Source organism: Mixophyes fleayi, chromosome 2, assembly GCF_038048845.1.
Source record: "Mixophyes fleayi isolate aMixFle1 chromosome 2, aMixFle1.hap1, whole genome shotgun sequence".
Lineage (NCBI taxonomy): Eukaryota > Metazoa > Chordata > Amphibia > Anura > Limnodynastidae > Mixophyes > Mixophyes fleayi.
In genome coordinates this window covers 37,107,492-37,120,977 of record NC_134403.1, presented here as the reverse complement: position 1 = coordinate 37,120,977, position 13,486 = coordinate 37,107,492, and the positions used below count along the sequence as shown (strand labels likewise).

The 13,486-nt window shown below is 39.5% G+C and overlaps 1 protein-coding gene across 8 annotated transcripts in view; it reads right to left on the bottom strand.

Moving 5' to 3' along the window:
• The window catches only part of GRIA4 (glutamate ionotropic receptor AMPA type subunit 4), a 294,843-nt gene that overhangs the window by 72,158 nt on the left and 209,199 nt on the right, over positions 1 to 13,486 (bottom strand). For all 8 annotated transcript variants that reach the window (XR_012688574.1, XM_075198808.1, XM_075198805.1 and 5 more), the window contains exon 5: positions 5,000 to 5,053. Coding sequence is in view for 7 of the 8 variants with exons in the window: in XM_075198808.1 (XP_075054909.1) it covers positions 5,000 to 5,053 (54 nt within the window). In the remaining variant the exon portion in view is untranslated. The remainder of the gene's footprint in view (positions 1 to 4,999; positions 5,054 to 13,486) is intronic.

Sequence of the window (13,486 nt, the reverse complement as noted above, 5' to 3'; positions counted from 1 at the left end):
AAACGTATCCCAGGAAAACGGTGAAGGAGTAGAATTTTTACTATGGAATGGTGAGTAAGAATTTATACTAGGGGAGTCGTGAGTGAGTAGGAGAATTTCTCCTACAGAAACACTGAAGATGTAAGATAATTTTCCCTAGTGGAACAGGGAGGGAGTAGAGAAATTTCTCCCAGATGAACAGTGCGTGAGTTGAATTTTTCTTATGGGAGCGGTGAGGGATTAGAATCTCTACTAGGGGAACAGTAAGAGAGTAAGAGGATTTCTTCCAGAGGAACAGTGCGTGAATAGAATTTCTTCTATGAGAATGGTGAGTGAGAATTTATACTAGGGCAGTGGTGAGTGAGTAGGAGAATTTCTCCTACAGAAACACTGAAGATGTAAGAGAATTTTCCCTAGTGGAACAGGGAGGGAGTAGAGAAATTTCTCCCAGAGGAACAGTGCGGGAGTTGAATTTTTCTTATAGGAACGGTGAGGGAGTAGGACAATTTCTCTTATGTTAACTTTGAGGTAGTAGAATTTCTTCCAGAGGAACAGTGCGTGAGTAGAATTTCTCCTTGGAGAACGCTAAAGAAGTAAGAAAATTTCTTCCAGAGGAACAGTGGGTGAGTAGAATTTCTCTTTGGAGAACGGTAAGGGAGTAGGAGAATTTCTCCCAGAGGAACAGTGCGTGAGTAAAATTTCTCCTTGGAGAACGGTAAGGGAGTAAGAGAATTGCTTCCAGAGGAACAGTGCGTGAGTAGAATTTCTCCTTGGAGAACGGTAAGGGAGTAAGAGAATTTCTTCCAGAGGAACAGTGGGTGAGTAGAATTTCTCTTTGGAGAACGGTAAGGGAGTAGGAGAATTTCTCCCAGAGGAACAGTGCGTGAGTAGAATTTCTCCTTGGAGAACGGTAAGGGAGTAAGAGAATTGCTTCCAGAGGAACAGTGCGTGAGTAGAATTTCTCCTTGGAGAACGCTAAAGAAGTAAGAAAATTTCTTCCAGAGGAACAGTGCGTGAGTAAAATTTCTCCTTGGAGATCGGTAAGGGAGTAAGAGAATTTCTTCCAGAGGAACAGTGCGTGAGTAGAATTTCTCTTTGGAGAACGGTAAGGGAGTAGGAGAATTTCTTCCAGAGGAAAAGTGCGTGAGTAGAATTTCTCCTTGGAGAACGCTAAAGAAGTAATAAAATTTCTTCCAGAGGAACAGTGCGTGAGTAGAATTTATCCTTGGAGAACGGTAGGGGAGTAAGAGAATTTCTTCCAGAGAAACAGTGCATGAGCAGAATTTCTCCTATGGGAACAGTGAGGGAGTAGGAGAATTTCTCCCAGAGGAACAGTGCGTTAGTAGATTATCTCCTATGGGAACAGTGCGTGAGTAGATTTTCTCCTATGGGATCGGTGAGGGATTAGGACAATTTCTCTTATCTTAACGATGAGGAAGTAGAATGTCTCCTAGGGGAATGGTAAGAGAGTAAGTTAATTTCTCCCAGAGGAATGTTGTGTGAGTAGAATTTTCCCTTGGAGAACAGTGAGAGAGTAGGAGAATTTCTCTCAGGGTAACAGTGAAGTGGTAAAATTTCTCCTATGGGAATGGTGACGGATTAGGAGACTTTCTCCCAGAGGAATGGTGAATGAGTGAAATTTCTCTTAGGGGAACAGTGAGGGAGCAGGGAAGTTTCTCCTATGAGAATGGTGAGGCAATAGGAGGATTTCTCTCAGGGGGACAGGGAGAGAGTAGAGACAGACACTGCAAAGAAAAATAAATGAATATAACAAACACTCTATAAAATATGCCTGTAAAAGGGACAATAATTCCTTTGAATTTCTACAAGCAGACAAAGTAGAGAAAATAATATTCTACTTGAAAATACTGGATCTGGAGCTCTAATTCTTCTGTGGATTGTTTCCTCTCTATAGAACTCTTGACACGGAAATAAAGCAATCAAGGTCTCTTCAACAATTATACACTGTAAAAAGGACTGGACCTATTACTTTGACAGATCACTGTTATCATTGTTATATTTTTAAATCACACTTTACACTTGCTTAAAAAAAAGTGAACATTTGGAATACTAAGTAGCACAAGTTAGCACAAGCCAAATGGTCATTTTTGTTAGTAGCGAGCTCCCACACCAATTTAGAAGCATAATTCACAAGACTGCCATGTTCTGTTTTATTAAGCTCCTGTATTACCGAAGGTCAACAGTGAGATGAAAAGTGTAAATGTTTGAAAACACAGTTATCGTAAAAGAAATCCTTTCTATGTGATGGATCACCCAATTATTTCAATACATAGATGGAATACAAATTGATAGAGATGTCGGCATTCCACAAAAAGCAACACAGGAGTTTAATTATCTTTCTAACATTGTGAAGACAAAAAGAAAGTATCTATTACAGACACAGAATCACCATTAACGTTACAGTGCCACAAATGAAATATTTAACTGTAGATAACAATGGAAAATCTTTCAGGCCATTTTGACTGTCCGGCAGTAAAATGCACGGGGACCCCATGCCGTTTGTCCCCCCTCATTAGTGGTAACCAGGACAGACTATGAGTGCCGGTATTGCTCTCAATTTGGCATATAGGTCAGTGTCCCCCTAACAGAGATCACCTAGTTGCTGGTGGGGGAAACATTCTAACTTGGCCAAGCTAACACTAAGAATCTCTGTGTCAGTTTGAATTGCAGTACATAGGTAGGTTAGAAGGACATTTTTAATCTATTTGTATGTCTATAGAAGAGGCCTACTCAGAATAGGCCACAACTCTAATGGGTAAGCCTTAGCTGTACCTCCTGCTGCACTTGCACCCCTAATCCACCTCTCATTTGTAGGGGCCCATGAGGGCAACTTACTCAGAAGTCTATGGGCCTGTGTCATTAAGGAAAGTAAGACAAAAAAAAAGGAGTAAATGTTCTCTGGGAAAAACCTTGTTACAATGCAGGTGGGGGGCTATTTAGTTTATTATTTTGCACATAAGTTAAATACTAGCTGTTTTTTCATGTAGCACACAAATACTTGATAGCTTTATTTTTACACTGAAATTTAAAGTTGATCTAGGACATGCCCGTCCACAACTATAAATCTGTCCCCATGTTTTAAATGTACCTCCCCCTCTAATGCAACATGGTTTTGCCCAGAAGCAAAGTTACTCCTTTTTTAAGCTTAGCTCTCCTTAATGACTCAGGCCCTATAACTCTCAATTCCACATTGTTTTAATGCACAGGTGAAGTAAAACAAAGTAAAAATGATAGGTCTGTGGATTGTTACCCTGAGAGTTGGCCTGATATCCAACTCTAAGTTAGGCCCCACGGCACAAAACCATTTGTGCAGCAGGGGACACACTTATGCAGCTTTGTACATTACCATTCAGATTTCACCTGGGAAAAAAAACCAAAGCCACCACTGGTTGCAAATGTAATTTCTGTAGCCAGATTTCCAGTAGACACTAACTCATACTTACCTACTTTCTTCTTGCTTTGTCCGGGAGAGGGGCGTGCCTGGAGGGCGGGAAGGGGCGGGGCGCGGCCAATCGCGTCATTTTGGCCCTGCTACTGAAATCCTGTTTTGTTGCGGGGGGCGGGGCCAAAATGGCGCGATTCACCGCAAATCGCGTCATTTTGGGGTGCCAGGTGCGGGATGCGGGAGATTTGACAGCTCTCCTGGGAGTCCGTGAGACTGACCCGAATTTCGGGAGTCTCTCGGACATTCCGGGTGAGTTGGCAAGTATGCACTAACTGGCACAAACCAGATTATGATGTGCAGACTCTAGCCCTCCCTTACTGCAACTATAGTTTTTATGAAGCTATGTGGCTATCCCTTAGAAACAGTGCACTCTCACTTTCTTTCAATCCACAATAATTATGTATTTAAACATACCACAACACACTGCACATGTCCCTCCATATAAGTCCAACAATATTTGCAGAACATTTCTGTTAACTAGGAGACTGCAAGCCAGTCACTTAGACTTTGGTTGGGCTGTCCCCTTATGTTGCAAGATAGAGACACTCTGCCCCCCAATCAAACGAATGATAGTATCTGTCAACAAAGGAATGAAACAGATAGCATGCTTGACATATTTATTGAGTAAACACACTTCAGTTATATCTGATCTACCACTTAATCATATAGTTCTCAGGCTTTGTTATGCTTTATTTCATTACAGTCGAATCTATTGGATAATTGCACAAGGACCCAATTTAGTGTTTATTAATAAGCATTTCTGCTTTACATAGAAAGTCCGATCAACACAATATATTTAACAATATTACCATAGAACAGGTTAACATACAGTACATAAATGACAATTACTTGGTCAGTTGATGCGTAAAACAATTTAAGTAATACTTTTGCTAGGAGCGAGGGCTAAGCTATTGTTTTTGCCTGATTAACAGTTTGCTATTCACAATATGCTGATCACATGCTTACATTTGTGGGTGAGTGGTTTAAGGCCAACACATTCCCAGGTGCAACACAATGCAAAGTGCATCTAATGTATTCTGTCTCTATTCAACTTAAAGCATAGCCTCTCTCACATGGATGCCAGTGAAGCAGGAGACGCACAGGTGACAAACACACAAAGTATATGGGCACATGGGCTGACAAAATAAATGGATTATCAAAATAGTTGTAACTGCATAAAAATAACCCCACTAAAACAACAGATGTTTCCCAATCTATTTGTATGATGACTGTTCTGCATTTGATTGCAATGTAGCATTTCGATGGGGAACGGCTTGCTCGACAACTATACTCTATAAAAAAACCACAAGACACCACTATTAGCAGGTGTTTAATTTTCCGACGATAAGAAGGCCTTCGACACAGAATTGGTGCATACTATTTGAATGTATAATGAAGATGATAAATGCTCTCTTGATTAGAATTTAACGAGATGCATGATGAGGAAATACCAAATGAATGTGGTACATTTTCCACTGATTTTGCCCCAATGTTACAGCAGGAAAATGAAAATAAATAGACACTCAGAATACATTAATGAACAAAAATACTTACCAGGTTTGCTATAATGTAATGGTAGCCTTTCACATGTTTTCCAACACTTACAATCTGTAAGAAAAAAAAAGAAAATGCAATATTTTAGAGAGATACTCAACAAAACAATTAAAAAAATAATAATAAAGATTTCAATCAATGAAGCATTGTAATAATATCTAACTGTGAACTAACAACATATAATTCTAATAATAACACCTAATCATAAGCATACATATTGTAAATAAAGAAGTTGCAGAGGTGGATATTTATAAGTGGCGGATTGTAAATTTAGAAGTGGCGGTATGAAAAAATGTAATTGGAATGTAAGTGACTGGAATGTGATAGTGTCACAATGTAGGCAGTAGGAGAAGTGACGTTATGACATACCACTGTATACACCACTACTTCGACCACTGAATGAAAGTTTACACATCATTTAAAAAAAAACATGAACGCCTTTGAATCATTTAAATAAAAAATAACAAGTTGGATGTATGAACTTTGTTTCATATTAAGGTGGTTTTACACCACAATCTTCCTGCATCAGTGTGACAGGAGCCTCACATCACTACTTTGGTGTTGGAGACCCTGATTCCTCCACAATCTGTACCTCAGTTTGTGGCTTTCCACTTCCATTATGATGCTGCCTCTGTCTCAATCCGCTGGTAGTCATCATTCCGATGACTACTGAGCCAACAAGAGTTATAAAAACAGGAAAATGCCGATCAGTATAATCGTGACATGTACACAATACACACTTACTTAAAAAATGACAGCCAACATCTCCAACATGTGTGCTATAAACCCACGTCACTTAAAACAGCGACACTAACATTCACGGCATTAAGAGGACCTGCTGGCTGGATCGTGTAAAAACCGTTACTAAAAAACATCAAATACAAAGTGGTTAGGGTTAGGGTTCTACATATCCAGCCGGCGGGTCCTGCCATTGCACTCTTACTGTCGGCAATGTCAGTGTCGCCGTTTAAAGAGATGACAGTCACACTACCGGCATTTCTGCTGTCGGGGTTTATAGCACCCATGTTGGCTGTCAATTTTTAAGTAAGTGTATATTTTGTACATATCGTGATTACACTGATCAGCATTTTCATGTATGTGTAAGTGTCGTTGGCTTTCGTGTCATTGGAATCAAGTACCCAACCCTCACAAACAGCCCTGTCTTCACTAACATAAATCACATGAGTACACAAGTCACTGCTTCCCACAAGATCAGCACACTCGTTGGCTGAAATACTCTGTGCTGATAAACAATTCCTCTACCTCAGTCTCAGTCATTGATTCCTGCATGCAGTCATTAGGTGAACCTCGGCAACTAACTAGGGTGCCATCGCTTACGGGGCACCTAAAACGCTGAATGAGCGACAGTGTTCTAGGAGCTCCCGCAGCGCACATGGAGCGCCGGCCACTGACATGAAGAAGGAGCTGCTCTTCCATGTCTATGTTACGCTAGAGGTTTGGCGCTTGTTTATGATTTCACAGCCAAGTGCCACACTTCCCATCTGAATAATAATTAAATAAATATTTTTAAATAAAATTTAAATAAAATGTTTTGTTACAAACGGCAGTGACCCAGTTGTTATGCAGTGTGAAGTTTCACTTTATTGATTTGTTCGGATTTTCATTTTGCAATGTCTTTTCCATGTGCTGCGATCACGGCTCACTGTCTGCACATCTGCTGCATATAATGCACTCAGGGTGAATTACGACCATGCAAAAGTGAAATTGCTTCTTATTGATGTCACAAGCCTAGTTATGCTCCATTGCACCCTTTCTTACATGGAGGTACATGTATATGTGGTCCATGATAGTGGTGGACTATTTGATGAGAAGAGTTGGGCGTATTGAGGGAGTCCCTTGCTATGTGCAAATTAGTGTGACTAAATGTCCCGGTAGATGTACAAATGAGATTTCATTTTGCAGGGACTTTTTACGTGAGTTGACGGGGTGGAGCAGCTATCACTGGCGATTTTGTTCTAAAATTAAAATCTATTAACGTAGCCTTCAATAAGATATGAAAACTAATTCCCAAACTCTCTTAATTTATTTTAAATTCAAGTGATTTTGGGTGATTTTACTGTGCTGGCTTTCTCCATTCATTCACTTTCTGCATTGAAATACATTGTCCATTGTATTCAATGGTACAACTCATTTCATTTTTTTTAGGCAATCTCGACTGTCAGAAACCAGGGAGATTATTTTTGGAGATTTCCATGGCGATTTTGCAAATCACCATTTACTAGATTCCCCTTGATCTGCATGCACATCACAATCCAGAAATCAATTAATTCTGTGATTGTCAGCTGTATGGCAATTTTTGGGGGGAGGTTAGAAAAAGTTGAGGTTTACATATATATTTGACTTTAGTAAATTAGACAAATTGCTAAGCACTATATAAATCACTAAAATATAGGATCTTTGATTAAAATCAACCTTTGATTGATCTCCCTCTAGTGGGCCCATGTTACAAATCACATCAGTGGGACCCCATACTGATTGAACTGTATCCCTAAAAGAGTGTATCAAGCTTTCTCAAGATGACAAAAAAATAACTATAACCTTTGATTTTCATGTACAACGATTCCAAATCACATTATTTACAACCTTTTTTATTACATAAAAGTCTGTGAAATCTTTAAAGAACATTTTATCATGGAAAGAAAAGATTTATTTCTGTTAGACATCTTTAGTTGTGAAGACCATGCTACAAATATAATGAATACGCTCTGCTTTCAGAATTCAAATCAAAATATGTTACAGCACCAGGTTCCTATTTTATGTCATGTAGTGAATACTGCAAGGGTTGATTAATGCACACCACGTGCTGAGCTGCCATTGAAAAGTCAATTGTGAGCGATCAATCAGATAAGAGTAAAAATGAAAATAAAGTTTTCTGATGCAATACAATACACATGTGTATTAGATAAAAAAACATTTACCTATTAACCTGTAAAATTTATACTAAATTGAAAAATAAAAAATAAAATCAATCAATACAACCAATCAATCAATAAATGCACAAATATAGAAGATCATCTTTTGTTCCTCATACTGACTCTATATCTAAATCATGTTACATACATCTAAAAAATATGTCCAGAATACGCGCATATCTTACACAAGACACTGCAAAAACTCTAATTCATGCACTTATCATCTCCCGCATTGACTATTCTAATTCCCTCCTTACAGGTCTTCCCCAAAACAGACTCGAGCCCCTACAATCTATTTTGCACGTAGGGGCCAGATTGATTTTCCTTGCAAATAATTTTTCCTCTGCCGAGTCACTCTGTCAGTCTCTACATTGGTTGCCTTTTTTTTACTGAATCCAATATAAAATACTTCTACCAACCTACAAGGCCATCAACAAAACCGCATCAACGTACATCTCCTCACTTGTCTCAAAATATTTCCCAACTCAACACCTCTGTTCTGCACAAGATCTGTGTCTCTCATCCACTCTCATTACATCCTCGCATTCCCGTTTAAAGGACTTCTTCAAGCTGCACCCACTCTATGGAATTCCCTCCCTTGCACAGCAAGACTTTCTTCTGGTCTAAAAACCTTCAAGCTTACTCTGAAAATCCACCTCTTCAGGCAAGCTTATAATATTCCTCAACCACCTTTTAACCTCACTAGGTTACCCTATTACCACCCTCTACACAATTCACACAAGACAATAACCCTCTGACCCCCTGACCAACATTGCTGTGTGACTAAATCGTATAGCATACTAGTCACTTTTTACCTTTGTAATCTGGAAGGACCAACATGCAGTATGTAGATGTAACCTCATATGTCCGACTCCCATTGACCCATAGATTGTAAGCTTGTGAGCAGGGCCCTCTTACCCCTGTCTGTATTACCCAGTATTGTCTATTACTATGCTTGTCCCCAATTGTAAAGCGTGACGGAACTTACTGGCACTATATAAATAAATGATGATGATGATGATGAAGATTCCCTTTAAATACATATGTTCAATTTTAGCACTTGTTAAATAAATGTTTTCGGCCTATACAATTAACAGCGCAGATCTGGTAAGTTACAGAGTTAGAAGTTAGAACAGATTTAGAAATAACCACTTTGTTTCCCACACTGACCCTGCCATTACTGTCCTTAATATATAGTTTAACAGTGCTCCTCAAAGTGACAGAAGAAACGCTGAGTGGCCATGAATATGTAAGTGTTTAACATTAGTACTGAAAGGCAGCAATTATTGGGTTTTAAACATTTCTGAATACAGCGTTTCCAGATATCAGATCTTCTTCCTGTATTTGATGCTTCCTCTATATCACTACACATCCGCTGTTATATGAATGGACATTCATTTCTATTAAACAGAAAGCCACAACACACATTTGATGAAAATGTACTCATTGCATCCTGGTTGCTAACCTGGAATGTAAGCAAGTGACTCTGTAGTCATCGAAGGGAGAACCAACAGAGAAGAGACAGAATTGAACCACTGAGCCACAGAATGGAGAAAAGAGACAGACAGAAGTAAGCCATGAAAGTGAGAGGAAAGAAACAGAAGTGATAAGAGAGAGATAGAAGTGAACCACAGAAGTAAACATTGAGTGAGAAAAGATAGAAGTGAACATGGAGAGAGAAGAGATAGAAGTGAGAATGGAGAGAGAAGAGATAGAAGAGAGAATGGAGAGAGAAGAGATAAAAGAGAGAATGGAGAGAGAAGAGATAGAAGAGAGAATGGAGACAGAAGAGATAGAAGTGAGCATGGAGAGAGAAGAGATAGAAGTGAGCATGGAGAGAGAAGAGATAGAAGAGAGAATGGAGAGAGAAGAGATAGAAGAGAGAATGGAGAGAGAAGAGATAGAAGTGAGAATGGAGAGAGAAGAGATAGAAGAGAGAGTGGAGAGAGAAGAGATAGAAGAGAGAATGGAGAGAAAAGAGATAGAAGTGAGCACGGAGAGAGAAGAGATAGAAGAGAGAATGGAGAGAAAAGAGATAGAAGAGAGAATGGAGAGAGAAGAGATAGAAGAGAGAATGGAGAGAGAAGAGATAGAAGAGAGAATGGAGAGAGAAGAGATAGAAGTGAGAATGGAGAGAGAAGAGATAGAAGAGAGAGTGGAGAGAGAAGAGATAGAAGAGAGAATGGAGAGAAAAGAGATAGAAGTGAGCACGGAGAGAGAAGAGATAGAAGAGAGAATGGAGAGAAAAGAGATAGAAGAGAGAATGGAGAGAGAAGAGATAGAAGAGAGAATGGAGAGAGAAGAGATAGAAGAGAGAATGGAGAGAGAAGAGATAGAAGTGAGAATGGAGAGAGAAGAGATAGAAGAGAGACTGGAGAGAGAAGAGATAGAAGAGAGACTGGAGAGAGAAAAGATAGAAGAGAGAATGGAGAGAAAAGAGATAGAAGTGAGCACGGAGAGAGAAGAGATAGAAGAGAGAATGGAGAGAAAAGAGATAGAAGAGAGAATGGAGAGAGAAGAGATAAAAGAGAGAATGGAGAGAGAAGAGATAGAAGTGAGAATGGAGAGAGAAGAGATAGAAGTGAGCATGGAGAGAGAAGAGATAGAAGTGAGCATGGAGAGAGAAGAGATAGAAGAGAGAATGGAGAGAGAAGAGATAGAAGAGAGAATGGAGAGAGAAGAGATAGAAGTGAGAATGGAGAGAGAAGAGATAGAAGAGAGAGTGGAGAGAGAAGAGATAGAAGAGAGAATGGAGAGAAAAGAGATAGAAGTGAGCACGGAGAGAGAAGAGATAGAAGAGAGAATGGAGAGAAAAGAGATAGAAGAGAGAATGGAGAGAGAAGAGATAGAAGAGAGAATGGAGAGAAAAGAGATAGAAGTGAGCACGGAGAGAGAAGAGATAGAAGAGAGAATGGAGAGAAAAGAGATAGAAGAGAGAATGGAGAGAGAAGAGATAGAAGAGAGAATGGAGAGAGAAGAGATAGAAGAGAGAGTGGAGAGAGAAGAGATAGAAGAGAGAATGGAGAGAAAAGAGATAGAAGTGAGCACGGAGAGAGAAGAGATAGAAGAGAGAATGGAGAGAAAAGAGATAGAAGAGAGAATGGAGAGAGAAGAGATAGAAGAGAGAATGGAGAGAGAAGAGATAGAAGAGAGAATGGAGAGAGAAGAGATAGAAGTGAGAATGGAGAGAGAAGAGATAGAAGAGAGACTGGAGAGAGAAGAGATAGAAGAGAGAATGGAGAGAAAAGAGATAGAAGTGAGCACGGAGAGAGAAGAGATAGAAGAGAGAATGGAGAGAGAAGAGATAAAAGAGAGAATGGAGAGAGAAGAGATAGAAGTGAGAATGGAGAGAGAAGAGATAGAAGTGAGAATGGAGAGAGAAGAGATAGAAGTGAGAATGGAGAGAGAAGAGATAGAAGTGAGAATGGAGAGAGAAGAGATAGAAGTGAGAATGGAGAGAGAAGAGATAGAAGTGAGAATGGAGAGAGAAGAGATAGAAGAGAGAATGGAGAGAGAAGAGATAGAAGAGAGAATGGAGAGAGAAGAGGTAGAAGTGAGAATGGAGAGAGAAGAGATAGAAGTGAGAATGGAGAGGGAAGAGATAGAAGTGAGAATGGAGAGAGAAGAGATAGAAGTGAGAATGGAGAGAGAAGAGATAGAAAAGAGAATGGAGAGAGAAGAGATAGAAGTGAGAATGGAGAGAGAAGTGTTAAAAGTGAGTAACTGAAGTGAGAATGGGGAGAAAAGAGATAAAAATGAAATTGAAGATAGAAATGTGAATGGAGAGAGAAGAGATAAAAGTGAGAAAGGAGAGAGAATAGATAGAAGTGAGAATGGGGAGAAAAGAGATAGAACTAAGAATGGAGAGAAGAGATAGAAGTGAGTAATAGAAGTGGGAATAGAGATTGTAGAATTAGAATTGAAAAAGGAAAGAGAAGAGATAGAAGTGAGAATATAGATAGAAGCAACAGAGAAGAGACAGAATTAAACCACTGAGCCACAGAATGGAGAGAAGATGTAGACAGAAGTAAGCAATGAAAGTGAGAGGAAAGAAACAGAAGTGATAAGAGAGAGATAGAAGTGAACCACAGAAGTAAACATTGAGTGAGAAGAGATAGAAGTGAACATGGAGAGAGAAGAGATAGAAGAGAGAATGGAGAGAGAAGAGATAAAAGAGAGAATGGAGAGAGAAGAGATAGAAGAGAGAATGGAGAGAGAAGAGATAGAAGAGAGAATGGAGAGAGAAGAGATAGAAGTGAGAATGGAGAGAGAAGAGATAGAAGTGAACATGGAGAGAGAAAAGATAGAAGTGAACATGGAGAGAGAAGAGATAGAAGTGAGAATTTAGAGAGAAGAGATAGAAGTGAACATGGAGAGAGAAGAGATAGAAGTGAGCATGGAGAGAGAAGAGATAGAAGTGAGAATGGAGAGAGAAGAGATAGAAGTGAGAATGGAGAGGGAAGAGATAGAAGTGAGAATGGAGAGGGAAGAGATAGAAGTGAGAATGGAGAGAGAAGAGATAGAAGAGAGAATGGAGAGAGAAGAGATAGAAGTGAGAATGGAGAGAGAAGAGAGAGAAGAGAGAATGGAGAGAGAAGAGATAGAAGAGAGAATGGAGAGAGAAGAGATAGAAGTGAGAATGGAGAGAGAAGAGATAGAAGTGAGAATGGAGAGAGAAGAGATAGGAGAGAGAAGAGATAGAAGTGAGAATGGAGAGAGAAGAGATAGAAGTGAGAATGGAGAGAGAAGAGATAGAAGTGAGAATGGAGAGAGAAGAGATAGAAGTGAACATGGAGAGAGAAGAGATAGAAGTGAGCATGGAGAGAGAAGAGATAGAAGTGAGAATGGAGAGAGAAGAGATAGAAGTGAGAATGGAGAGGGAAGAGATAGAAGTGAGAATGGAGAGGGAAGAGATAGAAGTGAGAATGGAGAGAGAAGAGATAGAAGAGAGAATGGAGAGAGAAGAGATAGAAGTGAGAATGGAGAGAGAAGAGAGAGAAGAGAGAATGGAGAGAGAAGAGATAGAAGTGAGAATGGAGAGAGAAGAGATAGAAGTGAGAATGGAGAGGGAAGAGATAGAAGTGAGAATGGAGAGAGAAGAGATAGAAGAGAGAATGGAGGGAGAAGAGATAGAAGATAGAATGGAGAGAGAAGAGATAGAAGAGAGAATGGAGAGAGAAGAGATAGAAGAGAGAATGGAGAGAGAAGAGATAGAAGTGAGAATGGAGAGAGAAGAGATAGGAGAGAGAAGAGATAGAAGTGAGAATGGAGAGAGAAGAGATAGAAGAGAGAATGGAGAGAGAAGAGATAGAAGAGAGAATGGAGAGAGAAGAGATAGAAGAGAGAATGGAGAGAGAAGAGATAGAAGAGAGAATGGAGAGAGAAGAGATAGAAGTGAGAATGGAGAGAGAAGTGTTAAAAGTGAGTAACTGAAGTGAGAATAGGGAGAAAAGAGATAAAAATTAAATTGAAGATAGAAGTGTGAATGGAGAGAGAAGAGATAAAAGTGAGAAAAGAGAGAGAATAGATAGAAGTGAGAATGGGGAGAAAAGAG